Source organism: Tachyglossus aculeatus, chromosome Y4 (assembly GCF_015852505.1).
Source record: "Tachyglossus aculeatus isolate mTacAcu1 chromosome Y4, mTacAcu1.pri, whole genome shotgun sequence".
Lineage (NCBI taxonomy): Eukaryota > Metazoa > Chordata > Mammalia > Monotremata > Tachyglossidae > Tachyglossus > Tachyglossus aculeatus.
The window spans coordinates 9,934,634-9,959,387 of record NC_052096.1 but is presented as its reverse complement, the minus strand read 5'-3'; the positions used below and the strand labels follow the sequence as shown (position 1 = coordinate 9,959,387).

General features: G+C 63.2%; 2 protein-coding genes across 4 annotated transcripts; one reads left to right on the top strand and one right to left on the bottom strand.

Annotated features, from left to right (window-relative positions):
* The first annotated feature begins 9,654 nt into the window (after positions 1-9,654).
* On the top strand, positions 9,655-19,986 carry PI4KB (phosphatidylinositol 4-kinase beta). Of its 3 annotated transcripts, none has more exons than XM_038768880.1 (11): positions 9,655-10,434; positions 11,052-11,096; positions 11,895-12,122; positions 12,241-12,468; positions 12,577-12,686; positions 12,782-12,886; positions 12,982-13,105; positions 18,874-19,139; positions 19,214-19,346; positions 19,443-19,563; positions 19,708-19,986. In XM_038768880.1, exons 1-11 carry the CDS (start codon positions 9,670-9,672, stop codon positions 19,887-19,889), a joined length of 2,307 nt encoding a protein of 768 aa, XP_038624808.1. In that variant the 5' UTR covers positions 9,655-9,669; the 3' UTR covers positions 19,890-19,986. The 3 variants fall into 3 exon arrangements, with proteins under 3 accessions (XP_038624808.1, XP_038624809.1, XP_038624810.1); XM_038768882.1 differs by having other exon boundaries at positions 9,922-10,434; positions 18,988-19,139; XM_038768881.1 differs by lacking the exon at positions 11,052-11,096.
* A 428-nt stretch (positions 19,987-20,414) lies between these two features.
* Positions 20,415-24,466, bottom strand: ZNF687 (zinc finger protein 687). The gene is given in 10 exon segments (XM_038768469.1): positions 20,415-20,952; positions 21,038-21,209; positions 21,339-21,451; positions 21,561-21,701; positions 21,704-21,946; positions 22,047-22,209; positions 22,292-22,468; positions 22,558-22,736; positions 22,831-23,937; positions 24,005-24,466. Coding segments are annotated over 10 exon segments (3,201 nt in total). The 5' UTR covers positions 24,452-24,466; the 3' UTR covers positions 20,415-20,493.
* Between the last annotated feature and the right edge of the window lie 288 nt (positions 24,467-24,754).

The following is a 24,754-nucleotide window of genomic DNA, read 5'->3' as shown; positions in this document are numbered from 1 at the left end:
GGCCTCCCTTCTTCCCCCAAAGTGATACTTTGGACCTTCTCTCAAGGTCTAACCTCCATCTCAAGGAGAAGCAGCATTCATTCATTCGTTCGTTCATTCATTCATTCAATCGTATTTATTGAGCGCTTCCTGTGCGCAGAGCACTGGACTAAGCGCTTGGGAAGTCCAAGTTGGCAACATCTAGAGACGGTCCCTACCCGACAGCGGGCTCACGGTCTAGAAGGGGGAGACAGACAACAAAACAAAACATATTAACAAGACACTTGTCTTCTGTGTGACCTTGGGCAGGTCACTTCACTTCTCTGGGCCTCAGTGGCCTCATCTGTCAAATGGGGATTGGGACCGTGTTCTATTTATTTTATTTTGTAAATATATTTGGTTTTGTTCTTTGTCTCCCCCTTCTAGACTGTGAGCCCGCTGTTGGGTAGGGACCATCTCTAGATGTTGCCAACTTGTACTTCCCAAGCGCTTAGTCCAGTGCTCCACATGCAGTAAGCGCTCAATAAATACGATTGAATGAATGAATGAATATGGGATAGGGACTGCTTCCAACCTGATTACCTTGTATAGACTCAGCGTTTAGAACAGTGCTCGGCACAGAGTAAGCGCTTAACAAATACCATAATTATTATTATTATTATTATTAACCCAGTTCCTTCTGACTCTAAGGCCGGGCCATAACCACTAAGCCACAGTGCTTCTCAAAAGGTGGCTCACACCCTTCTACCCTCCAGTCGCTTCTACTCTACTGGGGCGAAGGGGAACACCAAAAACGCGCGGTCGGGTGAAGCCTGAGGAGTGGGACGGGAATCAATCAATCGTATTTACTGAGCGCTTCTTGTGTGCAGAGCACTGTACTAAGCGCTTGGGAAGTCCAAGTTGGCAACATTATAGAGACGGCCCCTACCCACCGGTGGGTTCGCAGTCCAGAAGACGGCTCAGTGGAAAGAGCCCGGGCTTGGGAGCCGGAGGTCATGGGTTCTAATCCCGGCTCCACCATTTGCCAGCTGTGTGGCTTTGGGCAAGTCACTCAACTTCCCTGTGCCTCAGTGCCCTCATCTGTAAAATGGGGATGAAGACTGTGAGCCCGACGTGGGGCAACCTGATCATCTTGTATCCCCCCCAGAGCTTAGAATAGTGCTTCGCACGTAGTAAGCGCTTAACAAATGCCATCACTATTATTTTAGACTGTGAGCCCACTGTTGGGTAGGGACTGTCGCTATATGTTGCCAACTTGTACTTCCCAAGCGCTTAGTACAGGGCTCTGCACACAGTATGCGCTCAATAAATACGATTGATTGATTGATTGATTGATTATTATTATTCCTCCAGCTGCAGCGAGAGGTCAGCCGGGGCGGCCCTGCCCTCTTCCTCTTCCCTCCCTCCAGGCCCTCTTCCTTGGAGAAGCGGCGTGGCTTGGCGTAGAGCCCCGGTTTGGGAGTCGGAAGGTCATGGGTTAGAGAAGCGGCGTGGCTCAGTAGAAAAAGCCCGGGCTTTGGAGTCAGAGGTCGTGGGTTCAAATCCCGGCTCCGCCACTTGTCAGCTGGGTGACTTCGGGCAAGTCACTTCACTTCTCTGGGCCTCAGTTGCCTCATCTGGAAAACGGGGACTAAGACTGTGAGCCCCCTGTGGGACAACCCGATCACCTTGTGGCCTCCCCAGTGCTTAGAACAGTGCTTTGCGCATAGTAAGCGCTTAACAAATACCAACATTATTATGGGTTCTAATCCCACCTCTGCCACTTATCTGCTGGGGGACCTTGGGCAAGTCACTTCACTTGTCCGGGCCTCAGTTCCCTCCTCTGCAAAATGGGGATGGAGACGGGGAGCCCCAGGTGATGATGATGATGGTATTTGTTAAGTGCTTACTATGTGCAAAGCACTGTTCTAAGTGCTGGTTGGATACAAGGGGATCAGGTTGTCCCACGGGGGCCTCCCAGTCTTAATCCCCATTTTCCAGATGAGGGAACTGAGGCCCAGAGAAGTGAAGTGACTTGCCCCAAGTCACCCAGCTGACAGTTGGCGGAGCCAGGATTTGAACCCATGACCTCTGACTCCAAAGCCCGGGCTCTTTCCACTGAGCCACACTGCTGGGTCCAACACGGTTGGCTTAGATCCACCCCGGCGCTATGCCCAGCGCCTGGCACAGAGTGAGCGCCTTGCCAGCACCACAGCTATTACTATTTGTCTTCTTCTTCTTCTTCCCTGGCCCTGCCCACTCTCAGGAAATCAATCAATCGTATTTATTGAGCGCTTACTGTGTGCAGAGCACTGTACTAAGCGCTTGGGAAGTACAAGTTTGCAATATATAGAGACAGTCCCTACCCAACAGTGGGCTCACAGTCTAAAAGGGGGAGACAGAGAACAAAACCAAACATACTAACAAAATAAAATAAATAGAATAGATATGTACAAGTAAAATAAATAAATAAATAGAGTAATAAATCTGTACAAACATATATACATATATACAGGTGCTGTGGGGAAGGGAAGGAGGGAAGATGGGGGGATAGAGAGGGGGATGAGGGGGAATGAATTGAATTCATTCAATCGTATTTATTGAGCGCTTACTGTGTGCAGAGCACTGTACTAAGCGCTTGGGAGGTACAAATCGGGAGATCAGTTCCTAACCTGACTCCGGCCCCTGGAGAAAATCCAGTTCCAACTCCAGCTCCAGGAAGAGATCCAGTTCTGGTTCGGACTCGGCCTGCTCAGGAAATCCAGTTCCAGCTCCAGGAGGAGATCCATTTATGTACAGATCTATCATTTATTTACTTATATTAACGTCCGTGCCCCCCGCCCACAACCCTCAGACTGAAAGCTAGTGGGTAGGGAGTGTGTTTGTTACAGCGTACCAAGCGCTTAGTACAGCACTCAATAAATATGATTGAATGATCATTCAATCGTATTTATTGAGCGCTTACTGTGTGCAGAGCACTGTACCTAGGCGCTTGGGAAGTACTTGTTGGCAACACAGAGACGGTCCCTATCAATCAATCGTATTTATTGAGCGCTTACTGCGTGCAGAGCACTGTACTAAGCGCTTGGGAAGTCCAAGTTGGCAACATCTAGAGACGGTCCCGACCCAACAGTGGGCTCACAGTCTAGAAGGGGGAGACAGACAACAAACTGTGAGCCCACTGTTGGGTCGGGACCGTCTCTAGATGTTGCCAACTTGGACTTCCCAAGCGCTTAGTCCAGTGCTCTTGCACACAGTAAGCGCTCAATAAATACGATTGAATGAATGAATGACTCCGGCTCCAGGAGGAGCTCCAACTTGTACTTCCCAAGTGCTTAGTCCAGTGCTCTGCACATTAGAGAAGCAGCGTGGCTCAGTGGGAAAGAGCCCGGGCTTTGGAGTCAGAGGTCAAGGGTTCAAATCCCGGCTCTGCCACTTGTCAGCTGTGTGGCTTTGGGCAAGTCACTTCACTTCTCTGGGCCTCAGTTCCCTCATCTGTAAAATGGGGATGAAGACTGTGAGCCCCACGTGGGCCAACTTCATCACCTTGTATCCCCCCCAGTGCTTAGAACAGTGCTTTGCACATAGTAAGCGCTTAATAAATGCCATCATTATTATTATTATTATATAGTAAGCGCTCAATAAATACGATTGAATGAATGAATGGATCGGTTCTGATTCTGACTCCAGCTCCAGGAGGAGATCCAGTTCGGGTTCTGACTCCGCCCACTCAGGCTCAGGCCCCGCCCCGTACTTATAATGCAGGCATTTATTAAGCACTTACTATGTGCAAAGCCCTGTTCTAAGCGCTGGGGAGGTTACAAGGTGATCAGCTTGTCCCACGGGGGGGCTGTCACAGTCTTCACCCCCATTTTCCAGATGAGGTAACTGAGGCTCAGAGAAGTGAAGTGACTTGCCCAAAGTCACCCAGCTGACGGAGGCGGGATTTGAACCCGTGACCTCTGACCCCAAAGCCCGGGCTCTTTCCACTGAACCACGTTGCTTCTCTACGGCGCAGGCCCCGCCCCCCACACGTGGGCCCCGCCCCCTCTGCGCATGCTCTGCCCCTCCGGGCCCGGCCCCGCCCATTCGGTCCAGGCCCCGCCCCTCACACGCGGGCCCCTCCCCATCTGCGCATGCTCTGCCCCTCCGGGCCCCGCCCCTCACACGCGGGCACCGCCCCATCTGCGCATGCTCTGCCCCTCTGGGCCCGGCCCCGCCCATTCGGTCCAGGCCCCGCCCCTCACACGAGGGCCCCGCCCCACCTGCGCATGCTCAGCCCCTCCGGGCCCCGCCCCTCACACGCGGGCACCGCCCCCTCTGCGCATGCCCAGCCCCTCCGGGCCCGGCCCCGCCCATTCGATCCGGGCCCCGCCCCTCACACGAGGGCCCCGCCCCATCTGCGCATGCTCAGCCCCTCCGGGCCCCTCCCCTCACACGCGGGCACCGCCCCATCTGCGCATGCCCAGCCCCGCTGGGCCCGGCCCCACCCATTCGGTCCAGGCCCCGCCCCTCACACGCGGCCCCCGCCCCACGAGCCCGGGCTTTGGAATCAAATGTCATGGGTTCAAATTCCGACTCTGCCAACTGTCAGCTGTGTGACTTTGGGCAAGTCACTTCACTTCTCTGTGCCTCGGTTACCTCATCTGTAAAATGGGGATTAAAACTGGGAGCCCCCTGTGGGACAACCAGATCACTTTGTAACCTCCCCAAGCGCTTAGAACAGTGCTTTGCACATAGTAAGCGCTTAACAAATACCATTATCATTATTATCCGCCCATGTTCCGCCCCCTCCGGGCCCGGCTCCGCCCATTCGACCCAGGCCCCGCCCCCCACACGCGGGTCCCACCCCCTCTGCTTGCGCTCCTCCCCCGCGGGGCCCGGCTCCGCTCATTCGGCTCCGACTCTGCCCCTTACGCGCAGACCCCGCCCTCTCTGCGCATGCTCTGCTCCTCCGAGCCCGGCCCCGCCTATTCGGCCCCGCCCCTTACGCGCACACCTCCCCCGCGCTCCCTCCGGGCCCGCCCATTCGGCTCCGCCTCCGTCCCTCCCACGCGGGGCCCTGTTCCCTCCGCGCATGCGCCGCCCCTCCGGGACCCTCCCATTCGACCCAGGCCCCGCCCCTCCCGCGCGGGCCCCCACCCCGTCTGCGCATGCTCCGCCCCTTCCGGGCCCGGCTCCGCCCCCTCGGCTCCGGCTCGCCCTCACATGCGGGCCCCCGCCCCCTCCGCGCATGCACCGCCCCTCCAAGCCCCTTCGACGCGGTCCAGGTCCCGCCCCCTCTGCGTGCGCTCCTCCCACTCGGGGCCGGCTCCGCCCATTCGGCTCCGACTCCGCCCCTTACGCGCAGACCCCGCCCCTTCTGCGCATGCTCTGCCCCTCCGAGCCCGGCCCCGCCCATTCGGCTCCGGCCCCGCCCCTGACGCGCAGACACACCCCCGCCACCGCCCCTTCTGCGCATGCTCCGGGACCGGCCCCGCCCCTTCGGCCCAGGCTCCGCCCCTCGCGCGCGGGCCCCGCCCCCTCTGCGCATGCTCTGCCCCCTTTCGGGCCCGGCTCCGCCCCTCCGGCGCGGGCCCCCGCCCCCTCTGCGCATGCTCCGCCCTTCCGGGCCCGGTCCCGGTCCCGCCCCCCCCGGGGCGGTGACGTGTGCGGGGGGGCGGGGCGGGACAGGCGGGCGCCCTCCGTCCTCCGATCAGGCATCGCGTCGGGCAGCCCGGACCGGACCGGACCGGACCGGACCGGACCCATCGGGCCCCATCGGTTCCTGCGGCCGCGGGGAAGAGGAGGAGGAGGCGGCGGCCCAGGCCCCCGTAGGCCCCCGCAGGCCCGTGGGCGGGCAGCCCCGGAGGCGGGGCCCTGCTGCCGGGGCCGCCACAGCCGCCGCTGTCAGTGAGGCGGGGGCGGGAGGCCCATGGAGCCCCGACGCCCCTCCTCCTCCTCCCCCTCTCCCTCCTCCCCGGGCCGCTGAGGCGGCGGCGGCGGCGGCGGCGGCGGCCCCGGCCCTCCGCGCCCTCAGGTGAGCCGCCCCTCCCCGGGCCATCGGCTGCCGCCGCCGCCTTCTTCTCCCCCGCGGGGGGTGCGGGGGCGCCTACCTCACCGGCCCCGGGCGCCCTCCAACTTGGGTGCCCGGCCCGGCCCGGCCCGGCCCGGCCCGTCCCCCCGCCTTCCCCCCCACTCCCCGCCCCCGCTTCCGGCCGCTCCTTCGAGTTCCCCGTGTCCGGGGCCCCGTCCCCAACTTCCCCCTTCCCTCCGTCCCGGCCCCGACTCCACGATGCCCCGCGGGGGCGAGGCGAGGGGAGGGCAGGGGAGGGAGGGAGGGAGGGGACCCCCGGGTCGCACAAGGCCTCCCCCCCCCCCAGACACACACACAACACACTCTTCCAGACACACACATACACACTCTCCTTCCCCGGGGCTCGCCTCACACACACACACACACACACACCCTCCCCGGGGGTCGCACAAGGCCCCCCCCCGCCCTTCACAGACACACACTCACACAGACACCCTCCCCGGGGGTTGCACAAGCCCCCCCCCCTTCACAGACTCACACACACACGCCCTCCCCGGGGGTCGCACAGTGCCCCCACCTTCACAGACACCCACACTCACACACACCCTCTCTCCCTCCCCGGGGGTCGCACAAGGCCCCCCCCCACAGACACGCACACACACGCACGCACACACTCCCTTCCCGGGGGTCGCCTCACAGACACACACACATACACACTCTCCCTCCCCGGGGGTCGCCTCACACACACACACACACACACACACACACCCTCCCCGGGGGGTCGCACAAGGCCCCCCCCCCCCTTCACGGACACACACTCACACAGACACCCTCCCCGGGGGTTGCACAAGCCCCCCCCCCCCCCAGACACACATTCACACACACACGCCCTCCCCGGGGGTCGCCCAATGCCCCCCCTTCACAGACACTCACACTCACACACACACCCTCTCTCCCTCCCCGGGGGTCGCACAAGGCCCCCCTCCCCTCATAGACACACACTCACACACACCCTTCCTCCCTCCCCGGGGGTCACACAATGCCCCCTCCCCAGACACACTCACACACACACACAGCCCCTCCCTCCATGCCCCCCCTCACAAACACACACACTCCCTCCCTCCCTCCCCTTGGTTTGGGGGTGGGGGGGGTCCCGCCTCAGAGGGGCCCCACCCCCGCCCCCCTGGTCCCGTCCGAGGACCGGCTGGGACGTGTGTGTATGTGTGATATTGTGTGTGTGTGATTGTGTGTGTGTGAGCCCCCTCCTTCCTCTCCCCCCCCCCGCCTTACGTCCTTCCCCTCCCCAAAGCACCTGTATATATGTATAGATGTTTGCACGTTTTTGTTACTCGATTTATTTATTAATTTTACTTGTACATATTTATTCCATCTACTTCATGTTGTTAATCCGTTTGCTTTTGTCGGCCGCCTCCCCCTTCTAGACTGTGAGCCCGCTGTTGGGGGAGGGACCGGCTCTGTACGTTGCCGACTTGGACTTCCCAAGCGCTTAGGCCAGTGCTCTGCACACAGTAAGCGCTCAGTAAATACGATTGAGTGAATTAATGAATTGATGAATGTGTGTGTGTGTGTGTGTGTGTGTGTGTGTGTGTCTGTGGGGAGAGAGCGGGGGCTGCGGGGAGCCTGACTGTCCGCCCCCCAACCCGACCCCACGGGCCTGTGTGTGTGTGTGTGTGTGTGTGTGTGTGTGTGTGTGTGTGTGTGTGTGTGTGTCTGTGCACAGGCCCGCCCGGGGCCTGGGGTGGGGGCAGGGGGCACCACAGGGACCCCCCAGGGGACAAGAGGGCCGCAGCTTGCAGCGGGGAGGAATGAGGCTAGACTGAAGGAGGATGGGGTCGCCCGGTTGTCCGTCCAGTCCCAGCCCCAGGATCCCCTCCTGCCGGCGGTAATAATAATAATAATAATAATAATAATAATAATGATGGCATTTATTAAGCGCTTACTATGTGCAAAGCACTGTTCTAAGCGCTGGGGAGGATACAGGGTGATCCGGTTGTCCCACGGGGGGCTCACAGTCTTAACCCCCATTTTACAGATGAAGGAACTGAGGCCCAGAGAACTGAAGTGACTTGCCCAAAGGTCACACAACTGACTGTTGGCGGGGCCGGGATTTGAACCCGTGACCTCTGACTCCAAAGCCCATGCTCTTTCCATTGAGCCACACTGCTTCTCGTAATGATGGCATTTATTAAGCGCTTACTATGTGCAAAGCACTGTTCTAAGCGCTGAGGAGGTTACAAGGTGATCCGGTTGTCCCATGTGGGGCTCACAGTCTTAATCCCCATTTTGCAGATGAGGTAACTAAGGCACAGAGAAGTTAAGTGACTTGCCCGGAGTCACACAGCTGACAGCTGGCGGAGCCGGGATTTGAACCCGTGACCTCTGACTCTGAATCCCATGCGCTTTCCATTGAGCCACACTGCTTCTCATAATGATGGCATTTGTTAAGCGCTTACTATGTGCAAAGCACTGTCCTAAGTGCTGGGGAGGTTACAAGGTGATCAGGTTGTCCCATGTGGGGCTCACAGTCTTAATCCCCATTTTGCAGATGAGGTAACTAAGTCACAGAGAAGTGAAGTGACTTGCCCAAAATCACCCAGCTGACAAGTGGCGGAGCCGGGATTTGAACCCACAACCTCCGACTCCAAAGCCCGGGCTCTTTCCCCGGAGCCACGATCGCTTTTCTCTTTCCCGTCCGCCCATCCGACTGGCCCCGGGGGTGGTGTGTACGTGGGGAGGGGTGCATGCGTGTGTGCGTGTGTGTGTGTTTGAGTGTGTGCAAGTACATGTGTGTTTGCAGGGGTGAGAGACACAGAGACCCCCCCATCATCAATCGTATTTATTGAGCGCTTACTATGTGCAGGGCACTGTACTAAGCACTTGGGAAGTCCAAATTGGCAACATATAGAGACAGTCCCTACCCAACAGTGGGCTCACAGTCTAAAAGGGGGAGACGGAGAACAAAACCAAACATACTAACAAAATAAAATAAATAGAATAGATATGTATAAGTAAAATAAATAAGTAGAGTAATAAATACGTACAAACATATATACATATATACAGGTGCTGTGGGGAGGGGAAGGAGGTAAGATGGGGGGATGGAGAGAGGGATGAGGGGGAGACGAAGGAAGGGGGCTCAGTCTGGGAAGGCCTTCTGGAGGAGGCGAGCTCTCAGTAATAATAATAATAATAATGGCATTTATTAAGCGCTTACTATGTGCAAAGCACTGTTCTAAGCGCTGGGTAGGTTACAAGGAGAGGGCCTTGAAGGGAGGAAGAGAGCTAGCCAGAACCCCCACCACGGTTCTGAGTGCAGCTTCCCAAGCGCTTAGTACAGTGCCCTGCACACAGTAAGCGCTCAATAAATATGATTGAATCAATCAATCAATCAATCGTATTTATTGAGCGCTTACTATGTGCAGAGCACTGTACTAAGCGCTTGGGAAGTACAAATTGGCAACACATAGAGACAGTCCCTACCCAACAGTGGGCTCATGAACCTCCGGAGGGCGGCTGAGGGAGGAGGGTGGCCGCCCACGCCCGGCTCTCCCTCCACCTACCCCGTCCAGCCCGTCGTCGCCGTCCCTCCGCCCGGGCCGCCGGCCGGCGCCCCCGGGAGCGGGCGCTGACCGCCGGCCCCCCGGCCTCTCCCCAGCGCAGACGCCCCGCCGGCCATGGGGGACCCGGCGTCCGAGCCGGCGGCGTCGCCCCCCGCCCCGCCCGGAGGGTCTCCGCTCGGCGTCATCTCGGAGGGCGCGGGCGAGCTGACGCTCATCGACGCCGAGGTGGCTCAGAAGGCCTGCCGCCGGGTCCTGGAGCAGGCCAAGCTCTCGCTGGACGGGGGGCCGCCCGGCCCGGGCCCCCACCCCGCCGCCGCGGCACCGCCGCTGCCCGCCGCGGCCGCGGCCGCCCCGGGCCGGCAGTCGTGGCTGCTGCGGCTGTTCGAGTCGAAGCTGTTCGACGTGTCCATGGCCATCTCGTACCTGTACAAGTCCAAGGAGCCCGGCGTCCAGGCCTACATCGGCAACCGGCTGTTCTGCTTCGGCGACGACGAGGTGGACTTCTACCTGCCGCAGCTGCTCAACATGTACGTGCACATGGGCGAGGGGGTGGGCGACGCCGTCCGGCCCTACGTGGTCCACCGCTGCCGCCTCAGCACGGACTTCTCGCTGCGCTGCGCCCTGCTGCTGGCCGCCTACGCCTCCGACATGCACATCTCCGCCCAGCGCCACTCGCGCGGGACCAAGCTGCGCCGCCTCATCCTGTCGGACGAGCTGCGGCCCCCGCCCCGGCGCCGCCAGCCCCCCGACGCCGGCCTGTCCCCGTCCCGCCGCACCCACCAGCGCTCCAAGTCCGACGCCACGGTCGGGGCCAGCCTGGGCGGCGCGGGAGGCCTCAAGCGCACCGCCAGCAACCCCAGGGTCGAGCCCGAGGACGAGGTGACCGCCGCGGGGGGAGGCGGGGGGCCGTGCTCCCCGGGCGTCGCTCGTGAAGGAGGACGGGGGCGGGGGGGGGCTTTGTGCCCTCCTGCGGGGGAGAATGCGGGGGGCGCCGCCTCCCTGGGCACCCCCCAACGCCGGTGGGGAGGGCGAGCGGGTGGGCACGTGGCCGCCGTCCCACTGGACAGCGTGTCCGGGGACCGTGGGGGACAACGAGCCGCCGTCGTCACCGGGGCTAGACGAGGCCGGCCCCCGCCTCCCCCGGCGTCCTGCCCGAGCCGAGCGGACGGAGGGCCTGCGGGGAAGGGGCGGTCGTGGCCTCCTGGGGTTCCCGCCCCTGCCGGCTCTTGGGGCCGGATAGCTCCCGGGGCCGACTCCGGGCTCCGCCATGGGATGGATTTTCCCCCCCCGCAACCTTTGTACAGAGAAATCTGGGGCCGGGCCCCGGTGGGAGGCCAAGGGAGCCCGGGCCTGGCTGACTCAGTGTCGGTCTGTGGGGCGGGGGGCGGGGCCTATTCCGGAGGAGCACCCCCCGCCCGGGGGCCACCCCCCCCCCCCCCCCCCCCCGGCTAAACAGTGGCCTCTCTCTCTGTGTCTCTGTGTCTCCCCACCCCCAGGCGCTCTCCTCCAGCGCCGAGAGCGTTGATAATTCATTCAGCTCAGTAAGTGGGGTCCGGCCGGGCTGGGGGGGCTGCTGACTCCCTGCAACCCCCGGCCACCCCCCACCCCCACAGCGCTTCCTCTCCCCCCCATCCCCCCCGGGGCCGTCCTGCCCGCAGCCTGCTTTTGGCACGTTGGGCCCGGTTTCTACCGTAGAAATCGCCGCCTTCTCAATTCACCCCCGCCGACCCCTGGCCCGGAGCGAGAGGAAACGCTGCGGGCGTTGGGGTGGGACGATGATTTTTTAGGGTTGATTGGGGGGCAGGGGGAGACGGGGGGTCCAATCGGTCCCTCCCCCTGACGCCTTTGGGGCACACAGGCCAATCAGCTCCCCCCGTCCCGCCCCCGTCGCCTGCCCCCGCGGGGCCACGGCTCGCTGCCCCTGCCTGGGTGAAGGGGAGGGTCCCCCCCGGCACCCCCGCCCTCCCAACACGCCACTCTCTGGCTCCGCCGAAGAGGCCTTCCCACTTGCAGAAGCACTCGCCGACTGGGCCGGGGGCGATGGGGCAGGAGCGTCGTCCGTGGTGTCTATAGAGCGCTTTCCGTGTGCAGAGCACTGTCCGAGGCGTTTGGGGGAGCGCCCGACGGCGGAGGGGGCGGACACGTTCCCCGCCCACGAGGGAACAGGCCAGAGGGGCGAGGCCGAAAGCAGGGGGGTGACGGAGCCCCCGGGATCCGAGGGGGCCGGGGGTCCGCCGCCCCTCCGCCCGCATGGCGCCGCTTCGCGAGCCGAGGGGCCGGCGCGGTGCCCGTGGCCCGCCGGCCGGCCCCGCTGACTCGCCCTCCCCGGCCCCCGCCAGCCCGTCCGCCTGGCCCCCGAGCGCGAGTTCATCAAGTCCCTCATGGCCATCGGCAAGCGGCTGGCCACGCTGCCCACCAAGGAGCAGAAGACGCAGCGCCTCATCTCCGAGCTGTCGCTGCTCAACCACAAGCTGCCCGCCCGCGTCTGGCTGCCCACCGCCGGCTTCGACCACCACGTCGTGCGGGTGCCCCACACGCAGGCCGTCGTCCTCAACTCCAAGGACAAGGTGGGTGGGGCGGGGGGGACTCCCGGGTGGGCGTCCCGGGGGCGGGGGCCGGAGGGCCCCCGCGGCCCCGCTTGGTCTGAGGCCGCCCCCCGGCCCTCCGCCACCCCCCGCCCCGCAGGCTCCGTACCTGATCTACGTGGAAGTCCTGGAATGTGAAAACTTTGACGCCGCCAGCGTCCCGGCCCGGATTCCCGAGAACCGGATCCGGAGCACGCGGTCGGTGGAGAACCTGCCGGACTGCGGCGCGGCCCACGAGCAGCGGGCGGGCGGCTTCACCACCGTCCCCAACTACGACCACGACGACGAGGCCTGGTCCGTGGACGACATCGGCGAGCTGCACGTGGAGGTGCGGCGGGCGGAGGGGCCGGGGGTGGCGGGGGGGGAGCGGTCGTGAGCCCGGCCGGGCGGACCCGGGGTGACCCTCTCCACCCGTGTCCCCCCGCCCGGGCCGCAGCTCCCGGAGGGTCACACCAGCAGCTGCGACAACATCTCCCAGTTCTCCGTGGACAGCATCACCAGCCTGGAGAGCAAGGAGCCCGTGTTCATCGCCGCCGGGGACATCAGGTCCGGCGGGCGGCCGCGGGGTGGGCTCGCCGGGGCGGGGGGGGGGCGAGGAGGGCGGCGGGGGTGACTCGGTCCGCCGCCCCGGCCCCGTGCAGGCGGCGCCTCTCGGAGCAGCTGGCCCACACGCCCACCGCCTTCAAGCGGGACCCGGAGGACCCCTCGGCCGTGGCCCTCAAGGAGCCGTGGCAGGAGAAAGTGCGGTGAGCGGGTGGCGGGGCCGGGGCGGGGAGGGGTTGCCGGGGGGCCGGGGCCCGGGCCCGGGCTGACCCCCGCCGCCCCCCGCCCACTCCCTCAGGCGGATCCGGGAGGGGTCCCCCTACGGACACCTCCCCAACTGGCGCCTCCTGTCCGTCATCGTCAAATGCGGGGACGACCTGCGCCAGGAGCTCCTCGCCTTCCAGGTGCTCAAACAGTTGCAGGTAGGGCCTTTCAGTCGAGGCGGGGGAGGGAATTCTGGGGGGGGGGGCCCGCCCCTCTCCGCCCGCCCCGTCCTCCGCGAACCGCCCCGTTCTCGCCTGTCCCACCATCAACCCCTGGCCCACGTCATCCTCCAGGCCTGGAATGGCCTCCCTCTGCCCATCCGCCAAGCTAGCTCTCTTCCTCCCTTCAAGGCCCTACTGAGAGCTCACCTTCCCGGACTGAGCCCCTTCCTTCCTCTCAATCAATCAATGAATCGTATTAGGCGCTTACTGTGTGTACAGAGCACTGTACTAAGCACTTGGGAAGTACAAATTAGCAACATATAGAGACAGTCCCTACCCAACAGTGGGCTCACAGTCTAAAAGGGGGAGACAGAGAACAAAACCAAACATACTAACAAAATAAAATAAATAGAATAGATATGTACAAGTAAAATAAATAAATAAATAGAGTAATAAATATGTACAAGCATATATACATATATACAGGTGCTGTGGGGAAGGGAAGGAGGTAAGAAGGGGGGGGATGGAGAGGGGGACGAGGGGGAGAGGAAGGAAGGGGCTCAATCTGGGAAGGCCTCCTGGAGGAGGTGAGCTCTCAGCAGGGCCTTGAAGGGAGGAAGAGAGCTAGCTTGGCGGAGGGGCAGAGGGAGGGCATTCCAGGCCCGGGGGATGACGTCCCCCTCTCCATCCCCCCAGCTTACCTCCTTCCCTTCCCCACAGCACCTGTGTATGTGTATATATGCTTGTACATATTTATTACTCTATGTATTTATTTATTTTACTTGTGCATATCTATTCTATTTTATTTTGTTAGTATGTTTGGTTTTGTTCTCTGTCTCCCCCTTTTAGACTGTGAGCCCACTTTTGGGTAGGGACTGTCTCTATATGTTGCCAACTTGTACTTCCCAAGCGCTTAGTCCAGTGCTCTGCACACAGTAAGCGCTCAATAAATACGATTGATGATGAGGCCCCGGCCGCCAGGGGGCGCCCCGCCGGAAGGGGCGGGGCCGGGCGCGTGACCGAAAGAGGCGGGGCCCCGCCTCGCGGCGACCCCTCGTGGCGGCCGGGGCTACTGCGGCCCGGGAGCCGTTCGTTCGTTCATTCATTCATTCAATCAATCGCATTTATTGAGCTCATCATTCATTCATTCATTCAATCGTCTTTATTATTAATAATAATAATAATGATGGCATTTGTTAAGCGCTTACTATGTGCAAAGCACTGTTCTAAGCGCTGGGGGGGGAAACAAGGTGATCAGGCTGTCCCTCGTGGGTCTCACAGTCTTAATCCCCGTTTTACAGGTGAGGCAACTGAGGCTCAGAGAAGTTAAGTGACTTGCCCAAGGTCACACAGCAGACATATGGTGGGGCCGGGATTCGAACCTCTGACCTCGGGCTCCAAAGCCCGTGCTCTTTCCACTGAGCCAGGCTGATTTATTGAGCGCTTACTGTGTGCAGAGCACTGGACTAAGCGCCTGGGAAGGCCAAGTCAGCAACATCTAGAGACGGTCCCTACCCAACAGCGGGCTCACAGGCTAGAAGGGGGAGACAGCCAACAAAACAAAACGTATTAACAAAATAAAATAGAATAAATACGTACAAGTAAAATAAATATTTATCGAGCGCTTACTGTGTGCAGAGCACTGTACTAATCAATGTCGTATTTATTGAGGGCTTACTGCATGCAAAGCACTGGACTAAGCGCTTGGGAAGTACAAGTTGGCAACATATAGAGACGGTCCCTACCCAGCAGTGGGCTCACAGTCTAGAAGGGGGAGACAGCCAACAAAACAAAACATATTAACAAAATAAAATAGAATAAATATGTACAAGTAAAATAAATATTTATCGAGTGCTTACTGTGTGCAGAGCACTGTACTAATCAGTGTCGTATTTATTGAGCGCTTACTGCGTGCAGAGCACTGGACTAAGCGCTTGGGAAGTACAAGTTGGCAACATATAGAGATGGTCCCTACCCAACAGTGGGCTCACAGTCTACTGTGGGCAGAGCACTGGACTGAGCGGAGAAGCAGCGTGGCCCAGTGGAAAGAGCCCGGGCTTTGGAGTCAGAGGTCATGGGTTCAAATCCTGCCTCCGCCAATCGTCAGCTGGGTGACTTTGGGCACTTCTCTGTGCCTGTTACCTCATCTGTAAAATGGGAATGAAGACTGTGAGCCCCCCGTGGGCCAACCTGATCACCTGGTAACCTCCCCGGCGCTTAGAACGGTGCTTTGCACATAGTAAGCGCTTAATAAATGCCATTGTTATTGTTATTATTGGAAAGTAATAATGATGGTATTTGTTAAGCGCTTACTATGTGCAAAGCACTGTTCTAAGCGTTGGGTAGGGACCATCTCTATATGTTGCCAAGTTGTACTTCCCAAGCGCTTAGTACAGTGCTCTGCACACAGTAAGCACTCAGTAAATACGATTGAATGAATCCACCCCCTTACCTCCTTCCCCTCCCCACAGCACCTGTTTATATGTATATGTGTTTGTACATATTTATTACTCTATTTTATTTATGCATCTTGATTCTGTTTATTTTATTTTGTTAATATGTTTTGTTTTATTCTCTGTCTCCCCCTTCTAGACTGTGAGCCCACTGTTGGGTAGGGACCTTCTCTATATGTTGCCAACTTGGACTTCCCAAGCGCTTAGTCCAGTGCTCTGCACACAGTAAGCGCTCAATAAATGCGATTGAATGAATGAATACAAGGCGATGAAGTTGTCCCATGTGGGGCTCACAAGTCTTAATCCCCATTTTACAGATGAGGTAACTGTGGCTCAGAGAAGTTAAGTGACTTGCCCAGGGTCACAAAGCAGACATGTGGCGGAGCTGGGATTCGAACGCACGACCTCTGACTCCAAAGCCCGGGCTCTTTCCACTGAGCCACGCTGCTTCAGTTCAGCAATAAAGAGGGACAATCGCTGCCCAACAGCGGGCTTTTATTGAGCGCTTACCGTGTGCGGAGCACTGGACTAAGCACTTTCATTCATTCATTCATTCAGTCGTATTTATTGAGCGCTTACCGTGTGCGGAGCACTGGACTAAGCACTTTCATTCATTCATTCAATTGTATTGAGCGCTTACCACGTGCAGAGCACCGGACTAAGCACTTTCATTCATTCATTCAATTGTATTTATTGAGCGCTTACCGTGTGCAGAGCACCGAACTAAGCACTTTCATTCATTCAATCGTATTTATTGAGCGCTTACCGTGTGCAGAGCACTGGACTAAGCGCTTGGGAGAGGACAAATCGGCAGCATGTAGAGACGGTCCCCACCCAACAACGGGCTCACAGTCTAGAAGGGGGAGGCAGATCATAAAACAAAACACGTAGATGGGTGTTAAAGTTGTCAGAACAAGTGGAATTATCGCTATATGCACATTGTTAACAAAATTAATAGAGTAATAGGTACAATTACACACAAGTGCTGTGGGGACAGAAAGGGGGGGAAGGTGGGGGGCCGATGGGGAGGAGGAAAGGACAAGGGGGGGGCTCGGTCTGGGAAGGCCTCCTGGAGGAGGTGGGCTCTCAGTAGGGCTTTGGAGGGAGGAAGAGAGCGAGCTTGGCGGGTGGGCAGAGGGATTGGGGGCATTCCAGGCCAAGGGGAGGACGAGGGCGGAGAGCGGAGTCGAGGATGACGGGCTCGTGAGACGGGAAGGACGGTAGTGCCGTCTACAGTGATGGGAAACTCAGGGAGAGGATGGGGTTTGGGAGGGAAGATAAGGAGCTCGGTCTTGGACGTGTTGAGTTTTAGGTAGCGGGAGGACATCCAGGTGGAAACGTCCTGAAGGCAGGAGGAGATACGAGCCTGGAGGGAAGGAGGGAGAGCAGGGGCCGAGATGGAGATCTGGGTGTCGTCAGCGGAGAGACGATAGTTGAAGCCGTGGGAGCGAATGAGTTCGCCAAGGGAGTGAGTATAGATTGAGAACAGAAGGGGACCAAGCACTGAACCTTGGGGAACCCCCACAGTAAGGGGATGGGAGGGGGAGGAGGAGCCCGCAAAAGAGACTGAGAACGGCCGGCCGGAGAGATGAGAGGAGAACCGGGAGGGGACGGGGCCTGTGAAGCCAAGGGCGGATAACGCGTTGAGGAGAGACGGGGGTGAGCCACGGCGTCGAAGGCGGCCGAGAGGTCGAGGAGGATCGGGCCAGAGGAGCCGTTGGATTTGGCGATGGCGGGGAAGGAGGTCATCGGTGACCTTTGAGAGGGCAGTTTCGGTGGATTTTAGGGGACGGAAGCCAGACTGGAGGGGTCTGGGAGAGAGTTTGGAGTTGAGGGATTGGAGGCAGCGCGGACAAGACGACACGTCCTAGGAGTCTGGAAAGGAAGGGTAGGAGGGAGATGGGGCGATAACTAGAAGGGGAGGTGGGGTCAAGAGAGGGTGTTTTTAAGATGGGAGACTCTATTTATTTATTTATTTATTTATTTATTTATTTATTTAACTTGTACATATCTATTCTATTTATTTTATTTTGTTAGTGTGTTTGGTTTTGTTCTCTGTCTCCCCCTTTGTAATGGCATTTATTAAGTGCTTACCATGTGCAAAGCACTGTTCTAAGCACTGGGTAGGTTACAAGGTGATCAGGTTGTCCCACGGGGGGGCTCACAGTTTTAATCCCCATTTTTACAGGTGAGGTAACTGAGGCCCGGAGAAGTGAAGCGACTTGCCCAGTCGCACAGCTTACAGTTGGCAGAGCCGGGATTTGAACCCATGACCCCTGACTCCAAAGCCCGGGCTCTTTCCACTGAGCCACGCTGCTTCTCCAAGCAGCCCCCTTTTAGACTGTGAGCCCACGGTTGGGTAGGGGCTGTACATGTTGCCGATTTGTACTTCCCAAGCGCTTAGTCCAGTGCTCTGCACACAGTAAGCGCTCAATAAGCGCTCATACTTCATGCTGCTGCCCGGATTATCTTTGTCCAGAAACGCTCTGGGCATGTTACTCCCCTCCTCAAAAATCTCCAGTGGTTACCAATCAATCTGTGCATCAGGCAGAAACTCCTCACCCTGGGCTTCAAGGCTGTCCATCCATCCCCTCGCCCCCTCCTACCTCACCTCCCTTCTCTCCTTCTCCAGCCCAGCCCGCACCCTCCGCTCCTCCACCGCTAATCTCCTCCCCGTACCTCGTTCTCGCCTGTCCCGCCATCGACCCCCGGCCCACGTCCTCCCCCGGGCCTGGAATGCCCCCAATCCCTCTGCCCCTCCGCCAAGCTAGCTCTCTTCCTCCCTTCAAAGCCCTGCTGAGAGCTCACCTCCTCCAGGCAGCCTTCCCAGACTGAGCCCCTTCCTTCCTCTCCCCCTCGTCCCCCTCTCCATCCCCCCATCTTACCTCCTTCCCTTCCCCACAGCACCTGTATATATGTATATATGGTTGTACTTATTTATTACTCTATTTATTTTACTTGTACATTTCTATCCTATTTATTTTATTTTGTTGGTATGTTTGGTTCTGTTCCCTGTCTCCCCCTTTTAGACTGTGAGCCCACTGTTGGGTAGGGACTGTCTCTACGTGTTGCCAACTTGTACTTCCCAAGCGCTTAGTCCAGTGCTCTGCACATAGTAAGCGCTCAATAAACACGATTGATTGATTGATTAACACGATCGACGACGATGACGTCCAAAGGCAGAGGGGGAGGAACCCTTGGAGGGTGAGCGGTTGAAGGTGGGAGTCGAGGAGGGGCGGGAGCTTCTATAAGGTGAGAGGGAACGGGGTCCGGAGAAGAAGCGATGGCCGACGGCTCTCTGTCCTCCCGCAGTCCATCTGGGAGCAGGAGCGCGTGCCTCTGTGGATCAGACCCTACAAGATCCTGGTCATCTCGGCCGACAGCGGCATGATCGAGCCCGTGGTCAACGCGGTGTCCATCCACCAGGTGAAGAAGCAGTCGCAGCTGTCGCTGCTGCCCTACTTCCTGCAGGAGCACGGCAGCCCCACCACCGAGGCCTTCCTCTCCGCCCAGCGCAACTTCGTCCAGAGCTGCGCCGGCTACTGCCTCGTCTGCTACCTGCTGCAGGTCAAGGACAGGTGAGGCCGGCCCCGCGGGCGGCCCCCCCACGCCCACCCCACGCGCCCCCTGACCCCGGCCTCCCCCGCCCCAGGCACAACGGGAACATCCTGCTGGACGCCGAAGGCCACATCATCCACATCGACTTCGGCTTCATCCTGTCCAGCTCCCCCCGCAACCTGGGCTTCGAGACGTCCGCCTTCAAGCTGACCCCCGAGTTTGTGGACGTGAGCGCGGGGCGGGGGCCCGGGGGGGGGGTGCCCGCGCGGGGGGCAGGGAGGGCGTTGGGGTCCCTGACGGAGTCCCGCCGTCTCGCCCTGAAGGTGATGGGCGGCCTGGACGGCGACATGTTCAACTACTACAAGATGCTGATGCTGCAGGGGCTGATCGCCGCCCGCAAGCACATGGACCGCGTGGTGCAGATCGTGGAGATCATGCAGCAAGGTGGGCCGGCCTCCCCCCCCACCTCCTCCGCTCTTCTAACCGTGCCATCCGTTAGGCGCGTCCCGTGGGTGGAGAGGCCGGGGGATTGGGGATGAGGAGGCCTCCGGGCCTGACCCTCCTCCCCACCATTTCCCCGGCGGGCAGGCTCGCAGCTGCCCTGCTTCCACGGGTCGAGCACCATCCGCACCCTGAAGGAGCGTTTCCACATGAGCATGACGGAGGAGCAGCTGCAGCTGCTGGTGGAGCAGATGGTGGATGGCAGCGTGCGCTCCCTCACCACCAAGCTCTACGACGGCTTCCAGTACCTCACCAACGGCATCATGTAGCCCCCCGGCCCTGCCGCCCCGCGGGGGGCCGGACGGACTCACGGGAACTCTCGGGGGGCTGGTGGGGGGGGCCTGGCGCTTCCCCGGCCGCGGGGGACCGGGGGGACATCCGTCCCGCCTCGGTCCCAGCCCCTCAGACGTGGCAGGGGAGGAGACGCTCGGCGGGGGCGTTGGGGCCGATCGGTCTCCTCGCCTGGTCCACCCCATATATATATTTTTTTTCAATTTTTTTTTTCCCCTTCGGTTTGGGTTTGAAATAAAATCCTTAGTTAGCCAGCCGCGCGTTTCTCCTCCCTCCCCCGGCGGCCCACACAGACACGGGAGGGACGGGCTCGGACCACTAGCGGTTTAATGGGGGCGGCCCCCCGCAGCCCCGTCCGCGCCACCCGCCCCCCACCCTTCAGCTATTAATATTCTTCTTTTCACGTTTCTCGTTATTACTACAAGAATAAAGGTTCCCTGAGAGCCCACCCGCCCCGCCGCCACCCCCCGGCCCGGCCCCCCGCAAAACTGAGAAGACGAGTGAAAGGCACTGTGGGGTAGGGGGCCGGGGGGCCGGCGGCGTGTCCGAGGGGGGCTTCCACGGGGGGCCCGGGGCCGGCGCCTAGCCGTCGCCGCTGCCCCCCTGGCGCGCCCGGATGAAGGCCATGCCGTGGGTGCGGAAGTGCGTCTTGAGGCGCAGGGGGCTGTCGCAGCTCTGGCCGCAGACCTCGCAGGCCAGGCCGGACCCCGGCGGCGGGGACGGGGGCGAGGGCGGGCCCCGCTCCTCGGGGCGCGGACCCCCGGCCGCCCGCTTCTTCTTGTGGCTGATGAAGCGGTGGCGGCTGAGGGAGCCGGGGGAGGCGAAGCAGAGGCCGCAGTCCGTGCACTGTTGGGGCCCGGGACCCCCGCCGCCGCCCCCGCCGCCGCCGTGGGCCTGGGCCACGTGCGCCTGCAGCTCGGCGGGGCCGGGGGCTCCGTGGCCGCAGCGGCGGCAGCGCAGGGGCCCGCGCGGGGGCTTGTCGGGCGGCGTGGTGCTGTCCGGCTCCTCGCCGCACGAGTCCGAGGACGCCAGCCCGCGCCGCTGCCTGGGCCCCGCGCCCGCCTGGGTTCGGGGGGGGGGGAGGAGGCCCGGTCAGGCGGACGGGCGGGGCGCGGCGGGGCGCCGCCCGCCGCCCCCCCCCGCCCGCCCGGGCCCCCTTACCTGGGCGGCGGCGGGGACGGGGGCGCGGGGCCAGGGCGGGCCGGGGCGGGGTGCCGGGCTGGAGGCCGTGCCGCACGCGCACGTGCTTCTCCAGGATCAGGCGGCTGCTGAACGTGCGCTTGCCCTCGGTGCAGTACCTGCCGGGGCACCGCGGGGCGGACGGCGGGGGCGTTGGGGGCGGCGCGGGGGGCCGGGGGGGGGCCGCGGCGGGGGGCCCGGCGCGGGGGGCGGGGAAGCCCGGGGGGCGCGGGGCGCGGGGCGGGCACCTGCACGGGTAGACGCGCTTGATGCCCTCGTGGTTGACGCGGACGTGCCGCCGCAGGCTGGGGGCGGAGCAGAAGGAGCGCTCGCACAGGCGGCACGGGAACTTCTTCACCGCCTGGCCGGGGCCGGGGAGAGAGCGGGGAGCGCGCCGCCGCCGTCAGGCTCCGCCTCGGCGGTCCCGCGTCGTCCCCCCCCCACCGAAGCCCCCCGCGCGAGCCCCCCACCTTGCCGTGCTCCTTCTTCATGTGGGCCACGTACTCGTCGCGCTCGGGGAACCAGGCCTGGCAGAGGCCGCAGGTCCAGCCCCCGCCGCCCCCACCCGCCCCCCCGCCCGGCCCGCGCCGCCCCCCCCGCCCGGCGGCTCCCCGCGCCGCGCCCGCTTGGCCGCCCGGGGCGGGTCGGGGGAGCTGGGCGGCCCCTCCTCCTCCTCTTCCTCCTCCTCCTCTTCCTCCTCCTCCGAGGAGGACGACGACTCGTCGGAGGGCCCGGCGCGCGTGACGACGGGCGGCTCCGCGGGCTCGGGCCTGGGCGGCGGCGGGGGCGGCAGGGGCAGGGCCCCCGCGTCCTTGGCCGCGCCCTCCTCGCCCGCCTGCGATGCCTGGTGGCTGTTCTGGGGGCACAGCGGACGCCACGGGAGGCGGTCGGCGGGGGGGGCCGGGGAAGGACGGGCCCCCGCGGGCCGCCCCCCCGCCCGCCGCCGCCGCCCCCACCTTGAGGTGCTCGGTCATGGTGCGTTTCTGGGCGAAGAGCAGGGGGCAGGAGGGGCACTTGAAGACGCTGACGCGCTGGGGCAGCAGGTGCTGGTCGAAGTGGGACGACAGCAGGGGCTTGTGGGTGAAGACGGTGTCACACATGGCGCACTTGTAGATCAGCCTGTGGGCGGGAAGGGGGTCAGGACCGGCCGGACCCCCCCCCCCCCGACGCCCCCGCGGACCACCCACCCGCCCGCGCTCACTTGGCCGGCTGGTTGCTGAAGCCGGGGTGCTGCGTGTAGACGTGGGCGTGGGCGCTCGGGGCCGACTTGAAGGCCATGGGGCAGACGGGGCACTTGTGGAAAACCTCGCAGTGGGCCGTCTGGATGTGCGACTTGATGGAGCCGGCCCCTCCGTACACCACGGCGCAGCTCGGGCAGCTGTCGGGGGGGACGGGGGACGCACGGCCTCAGGACCCCGGGCCCGGCCCGCGGGGCCGGGACGCGGGGGGCCCGGGGGCCGGCCGTACCGGTAGCCGATGCGGCGGGAGAAGTGGAGGCAGGCCTCGCGCAGGTGGGTCTGGAAGTTGGCCTGCAGGAAGTTGCCGCCGCACTCGGGGCACACGTGGGGCGGGCGGTTCTTGTGCATGCGCTGGTGGGCGCCGAAGCTGCAGCGGCTGGGCAGCATCATGGGGCACGTGGGGCACACCTGCGGCCGGCGGGGGACGGGACCGTCAGCCGGGGCGGCCCCGCCGCGGCCCCCCGCCCCGGGGCCGCCCCCCCCCCCCCCCGCCCGCCCTCACCGTGGCCGAGGCGGCGGCTCCGGCGGCAGGCGTCTGCTGGAAGTGGGCGGCCATGCCCGCCTTGTCCCGGCACTGCTCCTTGCACTCCAGGCAGCGGAAGCAGGTGTAGGCGGCGGCAGCGGCCGCGGCGGCGGAGGAGGAGGAGGAGGAGGAGGAGGAGGAGGAGGAGGGGGCGGGCGGCGGGGGCTCGGCCGGGCCGTCGCCGGCCACGTCCGGGCGGCCCACCATCTGGTCCAGGGCCACGGGCCGCATGACGAGGTGGGAGCACTGCATCACCAGGCCGCGGTCCTTGTGCTCGCGGGCGTGCAGCAGCAGGCTGCACTTGTTGAAGAAGACCAGGCGGCGCGTGCAGTGGCTGCAGGTGACCTCGATGCGCAGGCTGCGGCGGTCGTAGTGGCGGGCCAGGCTGCGCTCCAGGGAGAAGGCGTCCCCGCACTCCAGGCAGCGGTAGCCCAGGGGCGGCAGGGCCAGGCCCGCCTCGGCCGGCGGCCGCAGGTTGGGCCGGTAGACGGGCAGCAGGCTCTTGCCGTTCAGCACGCGGTTGAAGGCCTCCACCAGGCTCGACTGGGAGCGCGAGATGGGCGGGCCCCCGCCGCCCGGCCCCCCGCCGCCCGGCCCCGCGGCCCGGGCCGGCTGCACCCGCACCACCGGGGCCCCGTCGGCCTTGGGCGGCACCACGGGCACCGCGGGCACCACCACGGCCGCCTTGCCCGCCGGGGGGCCGGGGCCCGGGGCCACGCGGGTGACGGTGCGGGTGACGTTCCCGCAGGACGTCTTGACGGTCTTGATGCGCACCTTGAGGGGCCGGGCCGAGCCGGGCGAGTCGGCGTTGCTGTCCTCGTCGGCCCCCTCGGCCCCGCTGGACGCGCTGCGCCCCGCCGCCTCCTCCCCGGCCTCCGCCGCGGCGGCGGCGGCGGCGGCCCCGGGCCCCTCCCCGCCCGCGGCCCCGGCCTCTTCCTCCCCGTTCTCCCCCACCTCCTCCTCCTCCTCCCCCCCTTCCTCCCGGTCACCCCGCCCCGCGGCCCCGTCGCCGAGGGGGGTCCCGGGCTCGTCCTTGGGGGGCCGCGGGGGGCCCGGCGCGGGGGGCCCCGGGGCGGGGGAGCCCGGCTTGACCCGGGGCGGGGAGGGCGGGGGGCCCGGGGCCCCCTGGGCCGGCGGGGGAGGCGGGCTCCACCTTGGCCTCGAAGTGAGCGAACAGGTCCAGGGGGCCCCGGGCGGCCGGGCCCTCCGGGGCCTTCCAGCCGTCGGCCGGCGAGCGGGGGCCGGGCGGGGGGTCGGGCCCGCCGAAGCCGTTCTGCAGGAGGCGGGGGCCGCCGCCGCCACCGCCGCCGCCCTCCCTGGGGGGTCCCGGCCGGGCCCCCTCCCCCCCGGCCCCCGGCGCGGGCGGCTCGGCGGCCGGCTGCTCCGGGCACACCGTGTTCTTCACGATGACGCTGACGGCCGAGATGTCGGGGGGCGGCAGGCCGGGGTCCGGGGCCTCGCCCCCGCCGCCGGGCTCCGCCTTCACCGGGGCCTCGCCCGCCTCCTCGGGGCCCGAGTGGATGGCCTCGTTGGCGTCGATGTCCGGGATGTCGAAGGCGGCCAGCAGGTCGTCGAAGTCCGGGGTCTTCATGTCCCCCATGGTGGGGCCGGGGCCTGGGCGGAGGGGAGACGGGGGCGGGACGGAAGGGGGTGACCACACCGGGGGCCGGCGCAGGGAGGGGCCCCACAGACCGCGGCCCATCCATCCATCCATCGACCGGCGCTTCCTCCACCCGGAGCGCTCTACTGAGCGTTCGGGAGAGGACGGCGCCCGACTGTTTGGTAGGCGCTCCTGCCCACGGGGGGCTTACGGTCCGGAGGGATCCGGCCCGCACAGATCCCCGGCCTTTGGGCGGGGTGGGGGGGCCGAGACTGTACCCACGGATCCCACCGTCCTCCCTCG